Source organism: Chlamydotis macqueenii, chromosome 3, assembly GCF_036417535.1.
Source record: "Chlamydotis macqueenii isolate bChlMac1 chromosome 3, bChlMac1.mat, whole genome shotgun sequence".
NCBI lineage: Eukaryota > Metazoa > Chordata > Aves > Otidiformes > Otididae > Chlamydotis > Chlamydotis macqueenii.
Genome location: NC_141558.1, coordinates 15,442,037 through 15,461,778, shown reverse-complemented (window position 1 = coordinate 15,461,778; position 19,742 = coordinate 15,442,037). Strand labels below are relative to the sequence as shown.

The 19,742-nt window shown below is 37.8% G+C and overlaps 1 protein-coding gene across 3 annotated transcripts in view; it reads right to left on the bottom strand.

Moving 5' to 3' along the window:
- ROCK2 (Rho associated coiled-coil containing protein kinase 2) overlaps window positions 1-19,742 on the bottom strand; it is a 99,778-nt gene that overhangs the window by 32,511 nt on the left and 47,525 nt on the right. For all 3 annotated transcript variants that reach the window (XM_086745970.1, XM_086745972.1, XM_086745973.1), the window contains exons 3-5: window positions 15,720-15,820; window positions 8,882-9,019; window positions 6,038-6,298 (exon numbers count right to left, since the gene is read on the bottom strand). In XM_086745970.1, coding sequence (XP_086602096.1) covers window positions 6,038-6,298; window positions 8,882-9,019; window positions 15,720-15,820 — 500 coding nt within the window. The remainder of the gene's footprint in view (window positions 1-6,037; window positions 6,299-8,881; window positions 9,020-15,719; window positions 15,821-19,742) is intronic.

Here is a 19,742-nt window from a genome sequence, read left to right as displayed (position 1 = left end):
TTTTTAAAGAACAGCAATGTTATGAAGAAGTAAGGTAAAATACAACCATCCAAGTGATTTTTATTAAAATATTACCACAGTTGTATTAATGGAATATTTCTTCATCCTCTTGCTTCACACTGAGACTAAAAATGCAGGTGCTAAATGATGCAGAAGCATTGTCAGATTTACCAGCATGCTGGTTCAGACTTATAAGCCCTGTTTCCTTTAATTAAATTCACTGCATTCATTACAGAGAGACCAGATGGACGAATGAAATTAAATCCTGGATGAAGTTAGAGAGGTACCAAAAATACACGCATCTTCAATTCTGTCTCTCAACCTCAAGTCTTTTCTAAGTCATCTTACAAAGTTCTTAGTGTTTTTTTGCCATCAGCTTTGGCTGAATATTAATACTGAATATTAGTAGCAACAGCTGAAGTCAAAACACATATTTAAGAAAGGAAGATAAACATTTTGCTTTTGGAACTGTATTGACATGTAAAAATCAGACACTAAATTACAATATTGCTTTTCATACACAATATGAACTGCCAAAAGCTTTTCTTCATGTACTAAACCAGAATCCTGGTAAGTCATGAACTGGCAGGCAAAAACTAGTGATGACTAAATACTGCAGAGACTACGGAGTATGTCAGACGTCCTCCTGGCAAATGCCTATCTTCTTCTACAACTCCATGCTGAAGCTAAAATTTAAAGGAAGTTTTAACTTCCCAGTTCTACACTGTGAACCAGATAGCACATAGCTTGATCACTCCAGAATAAGGAAATTAAGTTAACTCTTTTCAAAAGACCTAATACATTCTTTGAACATAGCTGAACACATTTTAACACTTAAGCCTCTCTTTGCTTTAAGCACTGGAGGAATCGCTCTAGGTTTATGTGATTTTCCTGACCTAGTAGAACTGTAGCATCCTAATGAGGCCTCCAACACTGGTGCATGTCTCTCTCTTCTTTATCCAAACACAAAACTACAAAGGGAAGTCTGAAACTTCACTCAGTAAAGAGCGGCTGAAGCAACCTGAATCTCTCCATGGGTAAGAAGCTTATTTAAAAACAAAGTCACCGAAACATTTCTGAAAGATTTCTCTGAAATGTTCAGAGTCACGGCCTCACCACCTCCACACCTAAGCACTTAATAACACCCCATTTCCCACTCCTCTATAATTAATACACACCAAAACAAGAACACTTTTTAATATGCTATACATGTCCATATTTTATGAAGTCTTATGCAAACAAAGCAAAGGTTGTGCCAAAAAAAAAAAAAAGCCAGCCCTACCAAAGTCCGATGGCTTGTATGTAGCAACATAAGAAGAGCTTCTAAGCAAGCTAAGAAGTTGTACAACAACTTCTTTCCAATGACATTACAAATGCTAAAGAACTCCAGGTAAAAATGCCTTAAGTTTTCAGGAAAGATGTCAAAGAATTGAACAGTAAAACAAAAACCCATATTTCTACAGTTAAAAGAGATCTGTGCGCTAACATTAGTTTTCAATGCACTGTACCACTCTGAAGCAGATGGAGTTGATTATACTTACTCCCCATAAAATTCTCTACTTACTGTCTCAGAAACAAATCTAAAAATGCATTCACAGAAGAACTACAAAACAGCCCAAGTTGGAAGGGACCTTGAAAGATCACCTGGCCCAGCCTGTCATGGGAAAGGGAGCTTAGATGAGATTATTTAGCAACCTGTCTGATTGCATCTTGAAACTTCCAGCAACGGGGATTCTACAACCGTGCCTAGGGAGCTTAGTCCACTACCACCTGAATATAATATCCCCAGATTTCTGCTCCTCTCATTTACACACTTGTTCTTTCAAAGAACTTGGGTGTTGCTCTGTATGTATTTTTAAGTACTAGACACTTTTAATACCACAGTCAGAGTAGCTTCTGTGATCTCTGGCATCAAAGTCAATAGGGACGTCCTCTCTGTGCAGTACACGGCATCCCGACAGTCCCTACATTCTGCACAATGACTTAGGCCTTCTGTATTTGAACATTTGAAGATATCTAAAGGGGGCTGTTTTCTCTGGACAAAGTGTTACTCCTGTGCTTCAAACACTAAGCCTCTGTTCTATGCCTGAGTAACACACTTACTATAGTAGTTCTCATACAAAGCTTCCTTTGGGAGTCTCAGGCCAGTGTTTTACCTTAGACTTTTCTCACCACCTCAAAAGATCAAGGTGGATCTTGGAACCCAAACTTGAGGGAGGCTCCTACACCTTTGTGAGAGATGTACAGTGTAGAATTTTTTAAAAGGTTGTCCAGGAGACAACAGCATGTTCTCACAGCTTACAACTTGGCAGTGAGGCTGTAGTGTTTCCTACCATCATTCGGAATTATGATATTCCTGAAGACAAAGTAATTCAGTTTTCATCCTCAGGAGGATCTCCCAGATACGAATGACTCGTTATCTTGGACCACGGATGAGAATCATAGAATGGTTAGGGTTCGAAGGGACCTTCAAAGGCCATCTAGTCCAACCTCCCTACAAGGAGCAGGGACATCTCCAACCAGATCAGGCTGCTCAGAGCCCCGTCCAATCTGACCTTGAATGTTTCCAGGGATGTGGCATCTACCACCTCTCTGGGCAACCTGTGCCAGTGCTTCATCACACTAATTGTAAAAAATGTCTTCCTTATATCTAGTCTAAATCTACCCTCTTTTAGTTTAAAACCATTACCCTTTGTCCTATCACAACAGGCCCTCCTAAAAAGTCTGTCCCCATCTTTCTTATAAGCCCCCTTGAGATATTGGAAGGCCACTATAAGGTCTCCCCAGAGACTTCTCTTCTCCAGGCTGAGCAACTCCAACTCTCTCAAGTCTTTCTTCATGGGAGAGGTGTTCCATCCCTCTGACCATTTTTGTGGCCCTCCTCTGGACTCGCTCCAATAGGTCCGCGTCCTTCTTATGTTGGGAGCTCCAGAGCTGGACACAGTACTCCAGGTGGGCCTCAAGAAAGCGGAGTAGAGGGGCAGAATCACCTCCCTCAACTTGCTGGCCACGCTTGTTTTGATGCAGCCCAGGATATGGTTGGCCTTCTGGGCTGCGAGCACACATTGTTGCTTCATGTCCAGCTTTTCATCCACCAGTACCCCTAAGTCCTTCTTGGCAGGGCTGCTCTCAATCCCTTCATCCCCCAGCCTGTTGCCCCACCCATGTGCAGGAGCTTGCACTCAGCCTTATTGAACCTCATGAGGTTCACATAGGCCCACTTCTCAAGCTTGTCCAGGTCCCTCTCAATGGCATCTCACCCCTCAGGCACATCAACACCACCATTCAGCTTTGTGTCAACTGTAAATTTGCTGAGAGTGCACTTGATCCCACTGTCCGTGTCATTAATGAAGATATTAAACAGTACTTATCCCAATATGGACCCCTGAGGGACACCACTTGTCACTGATCTCCATCTGGACACTGAGCTGTTGACCACTACCCTCAGGACATGACAATCCAATTCCTCATCAACCAAATGAGGCTTTCACTCCCTCATGAAGTTCTTTTCAGTAAACAAGAGCTGGAGAGTGCTTGCTTGGAAACACTAGGACAGCTCAGATCAGGTGTTACCACTGCACCCGGATTGCGCAGAGTGCTGCAGGCAATTAACTGAAGCAAGAAGGATCCAGCAAAGTCTTGGATGAGCTTCAATGAGAAATAAGCTGAGTTCTAAAAAGAGGAACACATTCCTTCTTTCAGATAAACTGCCTGAGCTGAGGCGATAACCCCAAATGGTAAAAATAGTTTCTGTCAGTCACATCTCTTTTCAACAGACAAACTCTAAACCTGAGCTATTCTAAAAGCTCAGTTAGCACAAGATAGCATTATGTATTGAGCCTGGCAGCACTAGGAGTCCCTGGCTTTATGAGACCTACTGAGGCTAATCATGCTACTGTTGAGTTTCTTACAGAAAATCTGAAAATTAGAGTCTGGTGAAACCCGCCTGGGGCTACCTTAACACCAAATACAAAAAGGGAACTACAATGCCTACTAAACCTTAGAGGCCAACTCTATTCTTGATTCAAGTATAGAAACATTCACCTCGTTGTAGATTTTTTAAAAAGCAGAAAATAAAAAAAAAAACCCACAAACCCTAAAACCATCACAACTGAGCTACAAAAACAAGCCAATTCTTTTAATGTTGGAAAAGATCACCAAAACACTCAGCAATTCTTTTCTCATAGTGGTAAGGAGGAATTCTGCTGCAAGTCTCTGGACTGGCCTGGAAGACTTAAGCGGACACTGACTTCAATTCCACATTAAAGGACAAAAGTCTCTCACCAAACTGCAACATAATTTTCCTGAGGTTTTAACAGCATAAGGAAGATGCTAATATGCACAACTGCTAAAAAACCTCCAAATCAGAAGAAATAAATGAGTGTCGGGTACGCTTATATTTTCTAGAAATCATCCTGCCAACATCAATATTATATTTACACAGCTGGGATGTGTTCAAGTTTTGAAAGAAGTAGCATGAGATTTGGAGAAAATCCAGAACCTCTCAACTTCTAAAGCTTCCTGTATAAAAAATTTTTGCCATTCCACTGAGTCTGAGAAACACGAAGAACTTAAAATGTAATCTGTTAAAAAATTAACTTATTTAGGAGATCACTGGTTCACTGACAATGCCCAGTCCAAACTGGAGCTCACTATAACTCTTTATGAGAAACGTGCATGCAATCCTCACGTTTGAAATATGATCTTAGGTTCATAAAAGCCTAGGTTCACCATTTCTGGGATCATCTTTTTTTGTAGATTTATATAATGAACTTTCTGATGCTTTTTTAAATTGTCTCATCTGTTGAACATTAGATTCCCTTAAGATCAACAGTCTATGGTCTCAAAACTAAGATTTTTTTTTTTTAAAGGATTAAATTAAGAGATCAAATACTACTTTTGATTTTTTCCCCCATTGAAGTCTACATTACTGTCTCCTAAAACACAAGCAAGTAAATAATCAAAGTGGAGGTAAACAATCTATATGTCTTTAGAATAACAACTACAATATCAGCAAAACTAAATAGATTACCAAACCTCAATAAACACCTGTAGTTGTTCAATTAAGTTAATATATTGTAAGAGGAAAGAAAAAACCCCTAACCAGAGACAGTACTTCCTAAATAGAGCTGAAGAGACATTAATTTAATGATGCAAATGTAAATTAAGTAGATTGAAGAGATTTTACCAAGCACTGCCTAAACAATACAGGAAAAAAATCTAACACATTAAAGCAAGTAAGTCTAAAAGGATCATCCTTGCCAACACTAATAAAGAAACCTTTCAAAGGCCAGGCACATGATAACATACATTCATATAGTTTTTTTAGAATCTGTTATATTTTTTCACAGAATAATAGATTGTGTAAATCACAGCATAACATTGTTTGTCTTTAAAAGGGCAAACTACAGAAGGTAGCTTTATTTTTAAGTCTCCTTTTAAAACATAAGGTATTACATCCTGTTAACATTTCTTATTTTAACAATGTCATTAGAAAACGGCTGTACACGGTAAAATCTAGACAACCAGAAGGTATGACAGCCTGATGAATAGCCAACAAATTTTAATCAATGTATCACATACCACTGCTGCCTTACTGTGACCTCATTTTAATGACCACTAGAGGATGCTATGAGAACAATTAGACAGAGGAAAAAAAAATGGACTGTATTTTGCCTATAAAATAATTTCATTTACAGAAAAATGTCAATTTATGAACTCTTCCAAGGTTACTAGCGTTGAAACCAAGAGTTGTCTCATAAGCTTTTCAGACATTTGGCAAAAAAAGTGAACCTCAGAAATTTATAAACACACATGCTTTCAAAAATAACAAAAAGTAAGTTTACTTCCTTCTTCTGTGTGCCAGAACAGTTTATTATAGACAAGGTTACACTATTTAAAGTTCCCTTGTACTTAAAACTAGGAGACAAGGAACAGCTTTCCAACCAAGTGGACTATTCGATGAATATTCCTTTGGGTATTATCATTCAGAAGAAAATAACCTTAGAGATAATAAATTATTCAGTTACATACTTACTTCATCCATTTTCATGCAAGTGCCAAAATCTGCCAGCTTCAGATGCCCATATTTATCTAAAAGCATATTGTCAGGCTTCACATCTCTGTGTATCAAGCCCATGGAGTGAATTGCATCAAGAGCAAGAACAACTTCGGCTGTATAGAACTTGGCCCATTTCTCAGGCACATCGTAATTGCTCATAAGGTTTACAAGATCTCCACCTGGCATGTATTCCATTACCATGTACAAGTATTTATCATCTTGAAAGGCACAAAATAGCTGCAACATTAAAAAAAAGGAAAAGAAAAAAGAGCAATTACTTTTCAGAGACAGCTAGAAAAAGAACAAAGCACTTTATTTTGAAGTTTCATCAAATCTGAGAATATACTTGCAATTCTGATGTAAAGTAACTTAATTTTTTACAGTCAGATAATCTACATTTTCTGTAAATTATGACAGTACCTTGAAATTTACTGAACTTCTAAACTCCCTCATTTTAATTTTTAAGAAAGCAAAAAAGATTTCCTGATGATTTAACAGTATGAGCTTCTGTAAATCCCTTGGCATTTATATATCCCATTGGCATTTTAATGCCAATGTTTCTTGGAATTAAAAAGTATCACTGAGTCAAAATTAAAAATATCAAATCTGAGAAAGGGAGCATCTTGTATTGATTTGAAAATAGCTCAACGGTGAATAGCAACTTAGATTGTTTCTAAATTTTGTATATTATAAATCTCCTTGTCTCTGTACATATTTAGAAAACCACTTGTCCCTACTGCTTTTGTAGTGACAAGTATACTGAAATAAGAAAGATAAAAAAACCCCTGAAGATAATTATAATAGAATACAAAGAAATCATCCTTAACAATAAAATAACCGTCTGGTATAGGTTGCAGCTAGCATGTTTCCTACTGGCATAATAGTGAAAGTAAGTTTAATCTCTTTAAAATTTCAGACCTAGAGTGCTGAAGTTTTAGAGATTTCACTCAGTGATCACCAAGTCTGAAAATGGCCCAAATCGGCAAAAAGCATTAATATCAAATGTTCAATGGCTGGTGTGAAAAAGTCTCTGAAAGCCTCTCACCTTATTTCTCGGGGAATACTGTTCCTTTACATTAAAAACTGAAATAATTCACATCTTTAAGTTACCCACACAAAATTCAAAGGCAATTGAAAAAGAGTGTGAGTGGAAAGGAGGAAATAAAAACCAGGGAGTTTGTGGAGTATGAGTGACCATGGAAGGCAGGAAGGTCATTAAGGAGATTTCAACTTTAGATTAATTTTTATTGTATGTAGTCACAGAAGACTTGTATTATAAATATATATTGTAATACATATATATTGCCCTGCATTTGTGTTCACAAATGGGTAGTACACACAATATATAATATGATAATACATTTGGCCATGAAAATCTAAAATAAAATCTGAAATAGTTTCTGTATTCTCACATGTAAAGATATTAATATTACACAATAGTAAAAAACAACACTATGCCTTTATACAGCACTTTCAGTACTTCCCTCAAGGAATTTCATTTAAAAAAAATAATCTAGGGCTCTGGTTTCACTTGTTTTTATATAAGAAAGAAGGCACAGAGAAGCAGTGTGATCTGTCCCAGTTTCTAGCTCAGAACAGGACCTACCTACATCTTCTTAAAACCAGACCAACGTCCTATCACACTAATACACTTCATCATAGAAGGCACAATTTCAACTACACTTTAATTCATTTGCTATTTACAAATACACACATACACACATATTTATATCATGCTTGCTATACTTTCCTTTGAAAACTGAGTGTCATACATTTCTCATTACTTTCAACTGCATGTGAAAAATAATTCCAGGCAACTATTGTAACTAGAACAAAACGAAAGAACTAAATAAAAAATCATCTATTTGGCTAATATTTCTGTTGAATACAGGCAAGAACACAGAATATGCTCAGAAGAGCAAAACATCTAAATAAAAAAAAAAACCTTGTAAAACATTTCTTGCATACATGAGGTAAAGTGCTACGAAGAATATATGGAAAGCATAAGGCCAGTCTTATTAAATATACACAAGGACGGCAATATATGTGAGAGTATTTAAATGTATTAATTATTTAACAAAATGAAGTACTAACAATTTCTCTAGGCATATGCTTTCGCTACTCATTTTATTAATTAGTGTAATTTACCAGTTACAACAAATTGCAATATTTAGTACTAATTCTTCCCAAAGGTATAATTCATATTACAAACATGATGATGATACATTGTCATGAGACAGCTGCAAGCAACTCTGTTCAAGATCAGCTGAAGAAGTCAACTCCCTGTTACTCGGGTATTACTTCTGAGCTGAGATGCAGTAATTGACCACTAAACAGAAGATGCTTTCAAGCAAAATCAGGCACACCAGGAGTGTGCACTCATCCATCTACCAAATCACAGCTGAAAAGACAGTAACTACTTAAAGCACTCTGAATACTAATTGCCTGTGATCAACTCACTGTATCATGAGGAGAGACTGGAATTAATGATGACATTTGTTTCTACATTTCTATACAGAATTTGTCTTAGTTGGAAAGATAACCATCCTATTACTCCTAATAATTATGTAGATATTTCAAAAATCTGTTTAATTCCATTTTATGATGCATTTGGAATAACTAAAATGTAAATTAATCTACTTTCTAACACAGCCAAATACATAAAACTCAGTGAAACTGCTGTAGATATGCATCTTTAAAAAGTAAAATCTGAACCTAAACCATTATTTCAGTTTAGATGTAAATCAAAAATCACCTCAAGACAAGGAAAGATTTATGGCTATATTGTTACTATATTTTACTCTTACATCTCTTCCTCACCTGAACGACCCATGGACTGTTGGCGAAGGCCATGATATCTCTTTCTTCCCAGAAAAAGGCTGAATCTGATCTCTTGATCATTTCAAATTTACTAAGTAGCTTCATTGCATAAACTTTCTGTGTCAATTTATGGCGAACCTGTTGTTTGAGAAAGAAGAGAAACAATATTTAAAAAAAGGATAAGTATCAGCACAGTACATTTCTGCTATACGCAAACTGCTTTCTGGGATGCAATGCCTCCAGGTCATCATATACCCAATTTTTCTACACAGTGATGATTTGAGAACTTCCAAACCTGAAAAGAGAAACCTAACAACTGCTCCAAAAAAACATAGCAGGAGTGGAATAAGATTATGCCAAATGAAGAAAGATATGCCAAATGAAGAAAGATATGCCAGAGCCTGGCCAACTGCTGCAGCTCCCACTGCAACCCTAGAAGAGGAGTTGCAGGGCAAGGAGAAGGACGTGCTGTGCCCTCAGGGCTGCAGGAGCTCTCAGGAGGTAGCTGTTTCGTTGAAGGTGCACCAGCACATGTTCTTCTTCACTATGGCTATGAGCACAAAAATGAAAGCTGACTCCAGTAGTCTGCTTATTCAAACTGAAACTACTAAAATAACTCCAAAAAAACCCAAAACTCAAGAAACCTAATCCAAAACTCAGAATGAGAAAAGCACCATCTTTCTCTAAAGAACTGGACTGCTCGTTTTAACACTTTATGAGTGAATGTACCTACTTCAAATCACTCATAACACTATTAAAAAAAAAAAAAAGATAATAATTCTGTTTACAGAATAAAAAGGAAATGCTTGTCTATTCCCCTTTCAGAAGTTCCATCGGGTAAGGAGAAATAAAATGTAACTATGTTTATATTTTCTTATTCTGAACACCATCTATCCATTGCATTCATTCATCCATATTAGAAATTCTGCAAGCAGTCCACTTCAGTCTCTCTCAATTTTTGTTTTTCACAAAAAAAGATTGCTCCTATTTCTTTACTTAAGTAGTTATTAAATTCACTCTAAGTGGTGCAAAATCAATAACATAAATCTTGTTGGAAAACTGAAACTAAAACTTTTATGACAAAATCTGAAAGTATTTTAGAAAACTTCATCTGAATATGAACATGAAACAAAATCCTTGAAGCACAGACTATAAAGTCTCTACTCCTGTTAACGAAACAATGTTAGATTTATGCTACTTTATGAAACAACTACTAAAGGACCAGTTTTTTAACATTCTTGAGTGTTCCTTGTAGAAATCAAGGTGAGAAGTATTCAGCTGTAAGATGTCTGAGTCAGCAGAGAAAAAAAAAAAAACCCTGCATCTTAAGTTTCTGCATATTTTCTTCACATTAACATAAAAAACTCTGTGGACTGATCAGTTAAATCAGAACCAAATGGTAATGACTTTCTGGTGCATTTAAAACCTCACATTTAGTAAAACAAACCATATACTCCAGCCTCTTAGTTTTACACAATGTCTATTCCCAAACAGCTGTAAATATTATCAGGTCTGTTACGTTTGCAGTGCAAAGCTTCAGAGAGGCACCTATCTGGAAGCATCAGTCTCCCGCTATGAGGAGCTGTAAACATTTATGCTGCTGAAGACAACAGGAGTGATCTGCCAAAACAGGAGAAGCAGGGGTGGGGTGGGGGCGGCTGGTGAGGAGGAGGAATCTTGGAAAGAGTGAGAACATGAGCAGAAACAGGATTATTTATGAATTTGAGATTGGGGCTTTTTGCTCTTAAGATCCAGCTACTAGAGTTTTAGGATTAGCATCTTGCATAGTTTAACACTAACCAACATCCCTCTGTACAGCGAGATCACAAAACCTTCAATCAGAACAAAACCACTGTTATCTACATGCATTAACAACTATGTAAGTGTGTATATTTTAAGATATTAACAGTTAGCTAGCTAGTGAAGGTGTCCTAAAAAAGGATTTTGAAAACTACTTCTTTCCCATTTGCTAATCCCACATGGGATTGTTCACAAAGACACCACAAACTACACTCCATAAAGGAGAACTTTAGTAATCCTGCTCAAAACAGGACGAAAAGCAAAGACTAGCAACCTCAAAAAGACACTGCTTAACTGAAGACGCGCTTTCTGTTGAAGTTCACACAAAGCTCTGCAATCTATCTGGTAGTTCACAACTCCCGAAATCATTGCGTACTCTTGCCTGGATGTAGTCAGTATAGCTGCCTTCATTTACAAGAATAACTGTCTCCCACTACTTGGGGAAAAAAAACGTCTTGCAAAGTCAGCACAGCCTGAAGCAGGCTCATGCAGAGGAGAAGCAAAGTAAACAGGGGTAGGGGGACCAGAAATCACAGCCTGTGCACCCCTCTGACGCAGTGCCAATAGGTTCTTAGTTGGCTATGTAATTTCTTGAGAAAATGTCAAGACAGGTTCATTCTGTGTACAAAAATCAAGGAACCAAAGCAACAACCAGCATACTGGCACACCAGGAGGCTGAGTGTGTCTCCACATGCCTTACAGGTGAACAGACCTACCGGTGATATTACTGCTTATATCACCACCATGGCCCCTGGAGACTGCTGATTTAGCTGCTAGCCACTCTGCTCCTTACCCAGAGCTATATTTGTACATACATATATTGGCTCATATAGCAGATTATTCACATATTAAAATGTCATGATGTTTCAATTTCTTCCAACTGTTTAAATGAACTGCCAAATTTAAACTGCAGCTCACCAGAGTAACTCTCAAAATAGGTAGGAAAATCCCTTCATGCCATCGGCACTGAGTAACATGGCCTCGTTTAACTTATGAAAATGGATTAAGAAATAAGAATTTCCCTCTATTCAGATTCATCAGTCTTAAGACTTGTGCATATTAATTTATTGGAAAATGCATCCATAATTTCTACAGCACTCGGGTCAGAAGACAATCTGTAGGCAAAGAAAATAACATAGCCATTTGAAGTTATCAGATTGAGTACACAGTATTGATAAAGGTACCATCTCTTTTATGAGAAAAGAAAAATAAGATCCTAGAGTGGAGCTGTGAAATGAACTCTTAAGGTCTGAAATAATCACAAATATCTTAAAATACTTAATAGAGCCATAAGAAATCACTACAGATAGGGTACCAAAGTTCACATGCTGACAAATTTTCAGGTAATAGACCACAACTGCTTTATTTGCGTTACTACAGAAGTGCATATCTGAGTGGCTGGGGAACTAAAACTAACAAACAAAGCATTTAATGGAAAAAACTAAGCCAGCATCTGTTTACATAGGCCATGACAACCACTGGCTTTCAACACTAACAAATCACATAGTAAAGACTGTCACCCAGACCATCTTTTACTACCCAAATACAAGAAAGAGTTAGCCTTGCTTTAGTTTTCTATTCAAGTACATGATGAAATCAGTTTGCTATGTCACTGCAATGTTACAGTACTTTGTTATTAGACCTGGGAGAGGGAACGGAGGATACGTTTCAATATCAAATCAAGAGGATTTTTCTTCAAGTGAAAACAAACAAGAGGTACTCAGGATGTGCTTTCATAAATTACTGTTTCTGCATAAACCACAAGTAACCTATTAGGCATCATAATTCAATTTTTCTGTCTGCCCTAGACACCAGTCACTTTAACTCACAGCACTGCATAAGAGAAGCAGCTATCTGGCAGCTGGTAATTATTTTCTTAGCTTTCCCCACCACTACAGACCCAGCAAAGCCAGCGGCCAGAGCTCAAGAGCAGAGTGTCATACTTCTGGAGTTATAGGAAATTGTTTTTCCAAAGTCAGACGCTCAGATCAGAGTCATCTGACCTCTTTACTGGACTAAATTTTTAAATTTGGGGGTGGAGGAGGAAGGGCAGAGGGGAAGCGCGGCTTTTTTTAAAAACCTAGCTGTAAGATAAAACAGTAGATAATGTGTTTTCCTTTCTTGTTAGAATCCAAAAAGCTGATCTCTCCACACCACTCCTCTCAAAACAAAATGCTATCTGGAGCAGAAAGCTTGGGGGGAAAAAAAAAAAAAGCCTAAATGAAGGAGGTCATACCTGACTATTTTATGCTACATGTTAACATACACATTTTTTGGCTTGTTATATTTAAATACTACAAATATTTAACAAATACTTGTGCTACAAATATTTATGCACAATGGCACACATTGATAACATGACATTCATGAATTTAACTCATATACTAAATCATGTGTTATTTATGGTTCTTTCTGTGTTTAGGCCCCACTGAAGCAAATTTCTATTTTGATCACAGAATGTGTTGCAAAATATTTTGATTACTGCAAATCCATCATCTGCAACTCTGGTGTTAACATTCTGAATGGAGTAGAAATAGCTATAGCTTAGCTCAATAGTTTAAACTTGTATCATACCTTGTGAGGCAAAACATCTAGGTATGTATGCCCTCATCACCAGCTAATATTAGTTCAGATCTACAGTTGTATTTATTAACCCACTGCTTTTTAGCCGTAAGACTAAATAGTATTATTGTTTTAAATTGGCATGAAGTACATAAGAGGTCTATATGAACACACAGAAGTTCCCCTCCAGTACCAAGCATTCTTAGCTTTTTTTATTTTGGGGCTAGAAGAGCTTATTTAAAGAATAATAAAAAAAATCCTATAACAACAACAAAAAACTCCCCAAGAAACATCATTATATGACCAAGTTACTACGTACTTTACCATTACATTATAATGATGAGGCAAATGAGAAGTAAAGTTTGTCATCAGATGCCTCAAACTACCTAATTGGAGCATGTATGCTATGAAAAATCATCTCTACTTTAGAATTTAAGTTGTACATGACATTGTGAATTTAAAAAAAAAAAGTTGCCATTCCAAGCAAAAACAAATTAAGAACTTATATTTAAAATTAAATGTTAAAAAGAAAATGAAAATTAGCTAGAAAAGCCCTCATGTTCTTAGAAATATAAATAAGAAAACACTCTGACTTTTGAAGCACATTAGATATACAATTTTCTTGGATGCTTCCAGCAAATATACAAGTGTGACACTCAAAAAATCACACATGATTTCTGTTATTGGGATCTTCGCTTTTTCATCTTACCGCTCAAACAAATGGATGAGGAACTCTGCTCCTTAAAACTTGACTCTTTGCTGACTTCTCATGCAAATGCATGAAAAAGGAGCTTCTCTATTAGCTACTGTAAATGGGTATATCTAAAATGATAAAAAAAGTCTAATACAAGACTTTCAAACAAACCATTTGACGTGACTGTCAGTGAAAAGACAAAAGTGTAGACTGCTTTCTTACAAAGCTCCCTGCAGCAGCCCCTTCTCAAATAAGTAAGGTTCTGCTGAAGGTTTTTGTTTTGTTTTTAATCTCTTGCCAGTAAGGATATAAAAGCATATGCAAGATACATATTAACTCTTAAAGATCTTGTTCAAAAGTGAGGATCTTTGGAAATACTCCTCTCCATACTTTATAAATCCTTCTGGATAAAAATAAAGCACAAATGACCCATAAAAAAATAAGGAAGAGGGAGCTACATTGTGGCTACACTGCCACACTTGGATGTTGCCTTAAAAAAAACAACATAAATGAATAGAAATTGCTGATTAACTGTTGTTAACTGCCACATTAATTACATCTAAATTTGCAAATTACTCATGAGTCATGCAGAGAGCGTTAGGCTAGTCGCAGGGTTTTCTTTCCCCAGTTACAACCAATTTTACCAATACTAATATGGAAAATTAAAATACAAATAATTTTATAAATCGATCGTAAATTTATTGCCATTATATGTTGTGTACCTCTGATAAGCTCTTCAGAGCTAAGATCTTGCCACATTCCTCAATAATACTCCATAAGATCTGTGTATTTTCCAAAATTGATGTATGTTACAAGACAATATGATTTTCCCAGCTTCCTAGTTCAAACTTAGCACAGAACAGTACAATGTCAGTTCCATGTCAAAATGCACAAGCAAAAGGGTAATTTTTGTTACCTTGTGGTAACAAGATAACAAGTTTCTATTGCAGCAAACTAGTTGCTCCTCTTTCCATTGACTTGCTTCACATCTCTCTTCCTCTAAAAAGTGCTTACACAGACAATTATTAAGGATCAGCTGATATGCAGTTATCTGTTAACTCATGATAACTTGTCCCTGGTGTTTGTGTTCTCAGATTCTATCTGGTGCTCACATCCATAGCTTATTTCAAATCTGACATTTCAATCCATCTTACACATATGCTCACATTTTTGTGCTATTTATCAAACTGTATAACTTGGAAGTCCAGGAAAAATAAAAACTAAATGAAAAGCAGACTATGCATGATATACTATGTTACTTTTTGTATTTTGATTACTTTTTTTCAAACAGAATTTCTCTGCAATGCAAATTTTAAAAGTAATCCCGTTCTTTCACTAGATATTATAGAGGATACAATGTTTAGTGGACAATGTTAAGAAAAAAATCTTACATGAAACATATCAGTTAAATACAATGCAAGCATCACAATTATAAGAGCAAAACTTTTTTTTTTTTTTTGGTTGCACTATTAGCTTGCTCTTTCATAGGAATTTTTCAGATATTATACAGTGAGGCTTGGGGCCAAAAAAATTTAGATTTGCCATGAACTGCCTTTTCCATTTTGATGGAAGGATAGCAAACTGTTAACCAAGTCCTTCCCTTCCAATCCACCATGTTTTAAACTCATATGTAGTGTTTACTATGCACAGAAATGACCTCATGATACAACGAAAATAACACTCTCTATAAGAATGCATTTTTAGATATAAAGCATGCAAGACTGAGGAAGGTTTTGGATAGAGCCATAAATCGGTCTAATTATTAATTCATCACATTCTTACCAGTTGCACTTCTCCAAAAGCCCCTCTTCCAATCACCTTAACAACATCATAGTCTTCAGCTTTCATTTGTAAAGCTCGGATTTTCTCCACAATCTTCTCATCTAAAACAAATAAAATAAAATTTGCGATAACACATGCATTAACAGAATACAATAATTTTCTTGAACACTTTTCATTTAGAGTCAAAACAAGCTATTTTTATTTAAATGTTTAGAGCCTTCTTCGTGATTCCTGAAATCTGTAGTCATCATTAATAGCTCCTTTCATTACTGTTTGAAAAGGGTTAACCATCTACCTTTAGTTGTAACAACTGAAATGTCTTTTGTGTTTTGCTGACTCTCATTTCACACCTTTAATAGTTACTCACGAGCTTACAGGAAGACTCTGGTGATGAAAAGAACCAGAAATGCCTATCCCGAATTTTCAGACAATTATCCATTGCCTCCCGCTGTGCTGCCAGGATCGGCTGACACTCCACTGATAAGGCAGGAGTGTGAAGTACCTGGTACACTCAAAAGCATTGCAGGCGCCACGTGCTCCCACACATCTGGAGGGTTCAACAGCAGTCAAACAGCGAGCAGTAACTCAGCAACAGCACTCAAACAGCGAGCAGTAACTCGGTAACTTTCAAGTACAACTTCAGATCGTGCAGAGATATGACTTCAGATCCACTCATTCACTCTGTATGAAATATTGATTCAGTTTACTTATGTTTATGTAACTGCTGGCTATCTCAAAGTATGTTTTAGTGTTCACTGCATGTGTAGCTCTACGCTTTTTAAAATCAGATCGACAATGTTCTTTGTTCAAGTATCCTCTGGTGCAATAAACACAGAGATCATCTGCAGAATAAGTATTTTTCTTGTCGTCAGTTGCAGGAATCTGCAAGGGAAACCAGTGAAATTCTGACGTCTGACAAATTCTAAAAATATGGAGGGTCCCAGACTCTTTAATTTTACAAATGCATGTGAGTGCATTCTTGGGTAAATGCATTTTAAAAATCTATTCTTATTACAAGGACAAAAGATAAAGGGAACAATGAACAGAATCCATAATACTGGAGGTAATCTTTCTTAAGCATGACAAGCTTTGACACTGCCCCCATGCATGCTTAGAGGAAGAACAAACCAAAGCAAATCAGGGTGGCTGGAGCAAGACCTCTACCAGGGAAGAGCATGAAATTGTATTAAGAGCTGTGGATCCTTATACTCAGAGAGGAGTAGAGGTACATATTGTGAGATCCTTGTTTAGGGTCAAAGACTGTGGAATTTGATCCCTAGAAAGGCATTACAGGCGATGTCAGATCTGAACACTGGAAAAAAAAAGGGATCAGAGGTACAGTTAATTCAGTATGACATTAAAGATTACATGGTCAGTGGGGAGTTAATGACAATGAACATCTAGTAAATAGTTGAACCATTCCTACATATACATGAAGGGCAAGCTGGCAGGGTACAAGCAATCCAAGAGATTCCTGATCATCAAGAACATTTCTTTTGACCCAAGTGTGCCACAAGCCCAATCAGGGAGATACTCCAATCTATTACTCAAAACCAAGAAAGAACTGTCCAAGGATGACGAAGTCTCTGTCAGACTTGGCTGAAGTAACCATACAATGGTGGAAATTAAGACCCTGAGAGAGCTGAGGAAGGAAAATAGCAGACCTTAGACTTCAAGACAACAGACTATGGCTTGTTCAGGGAACTCACAGGCAGGATCCCGTGGGAAGCTGCTGTGGAGGGCAGAAGAGTGGGTTGATCTTCAAAGATGACATGTTCATAGCACAAGAACAGCCTGTTCTAGTTAGCTAGGAATTGAGCAGGCATGGCAGACAGCCAGTTTGGCTGAATAGGCAATCTCAGCCTCAACTCAGGCACAAGTGAAGGTTTGGAATATGGAAGCGGGGACGGGCTACCCAGCAGGAACCTCCCCAGCATGCAAGGATGGAATTGGGAAAGCCAGGCTCAGCTGGAGTTGAAACTAGCCAGGGAACGGAAGGGGAACAAGAAGGGAAAACAAGAGCTTTACAAAAAAACTGGCAATAAAAGAAGGAACAAGGCAAATGTGGGCCCACTGCTCTCAGTGGGCTACTGGATCTAGTGCCAAAGAACATGGAGAAGATCAAGGTACTCAACGTTTTTTTTGCCTCAGACTCCAATGGCAAGCTCAGCTCACAGGCCTCCCAGCTCCCCAAAGCTAACAGCAGGGTGTGGGGCAGGGAAGTCTCACTGAAGAGGAAGTCAGAGTTAAGGACCAATAAAGCAAACTTGACATAGACCGGGCCATGAGATGACACACGATGCATCTGAGTGTGCTGAAGGAGCCAGTCAACACGCCTACCAGACTATGCTCTGTCACAACTTCATGGCAACTTGGGGAGGCTCCTGATGACTGGTAAAGGGCAAATATCATATCTGTGTTCTAGAAGACCCACAAGGAGGATCCAGAAAGCTACAGGGTGGAACAACAGCCTAACCTCACTGCCCACAATGATCATGGAGCAAATCCTTCTGGAATCTACTTCCAAGCACTTCATGGACAAGAAAGGATGGAAACAGCCAGAATGAATCTAAAAAGGACAAACTGTGTTTGATTAACCTGATTGCCCTCCATGTTGAGTTGTCTGTCTTGGAGAGCAGTACACATTTCCCGTCCTTGACTCTAACATGACTTTCAACATAGTATCTCAAAGTATCTTTGTAGCCAAACTAGGCTGACGTGGATTGCAGAAAGAAGTTAAAAGGTGGGTGGAAAACTTGCTGGAGTTACTGTCAGCAGTTCAAAGTTCAAACCTGATACACCAGAGGGCAGGGCTGCTCCTAAAAGGGACCCAGGCAGGATCTGTAAATGAGCGGACAAAACCTAACACAGTTCAACAAAGGCAAATGCAGAATCCGGTCACTGGGACGGAACTACAGCACAGAACAGTACAGGATGGCACTCGGTAGCTAGAAGGCACCCCTGAAAAAAGAGGACCTGAGAGCCCTGGTGGACAAGATGAACGAAGAGGAAAAAGCAGCAAGCCTTTTCACAGGCTGCATACAAGGCTGCATTGGTAAATGCATAGCCAGTGGGTTGATGGAAGTGATTTTTCCCCTCTGTTTGTCACTTGTGAGACCACATCTGGAATGTTATGTCTAGTTTTGGGCTCCTCAGTGCCAGAAAAAACCCAAAACACTCCCTACCTTAATGGAAGGCCACTAAGACTCTTAGAGGGTGGGACCACGTGACGCTTATGGAAAAGCTGAGAGAACCGGAATTGTCCAGCTTCGGGAAGTCTAAATGGCTGGCCTCAAGAGAAGCTGAAAGCAGGTTTTACTTCTAAGTGATGCAAAGTGAAAGGGCAAGATGCAACAGACAAATTGGAACATCAGAAATCCTCCTTTGTAGGAAAAGAATCCCTAGAATTGGAGAATGGAGCAGACTGTCCAGCTGAGCTGCAAAATCTCTGCCTCAAAAATTCTCAAATTTCAACTGCTCAAGAACCTGAACAACCTGATCTAACATCTAAATTGGTTTGGCCTTGAGCAGAGAGCTGGACCAGTTGATCTCCAGAAGTCCCTCCTTAACCTGTGGAATACAAAAATGCAACTAAAAGTTTCTTCCTCTGAGGAAAAGATTAGGTATGCAGGGTAAGGGGAGAGATTAAAAAAAAAAAAAAAAGTTAAGAAAAATCAGGGGAAAGAGCCTGCTAGTAAAGTTGTAAGGACAAAGGCAACTAAAACCTCAGAAGTAGACAAATTTGCTGCATTCAGTGTATCAATAAGACTGTGAAAGAAATCTGGAGGAAAAGCAGTTGAGAGACTGCTGAGGCTGTTTTCTACAGGGAATCATGAAAGATTTGACTGAAAGCACAGGACAGTAACAGTGCTTCACCGACATCAAATTCATTATTTCATTCACGACATGAACTAATTTTGCAGTTTGAGAAGGTAAGACTGTGCTTGGAAACTTACTTAATTGCAAACCAGAAGCTTTGGCCCAAGACAAGGAGGAAAAATGCAAATTCACAAGAAGCAGCAG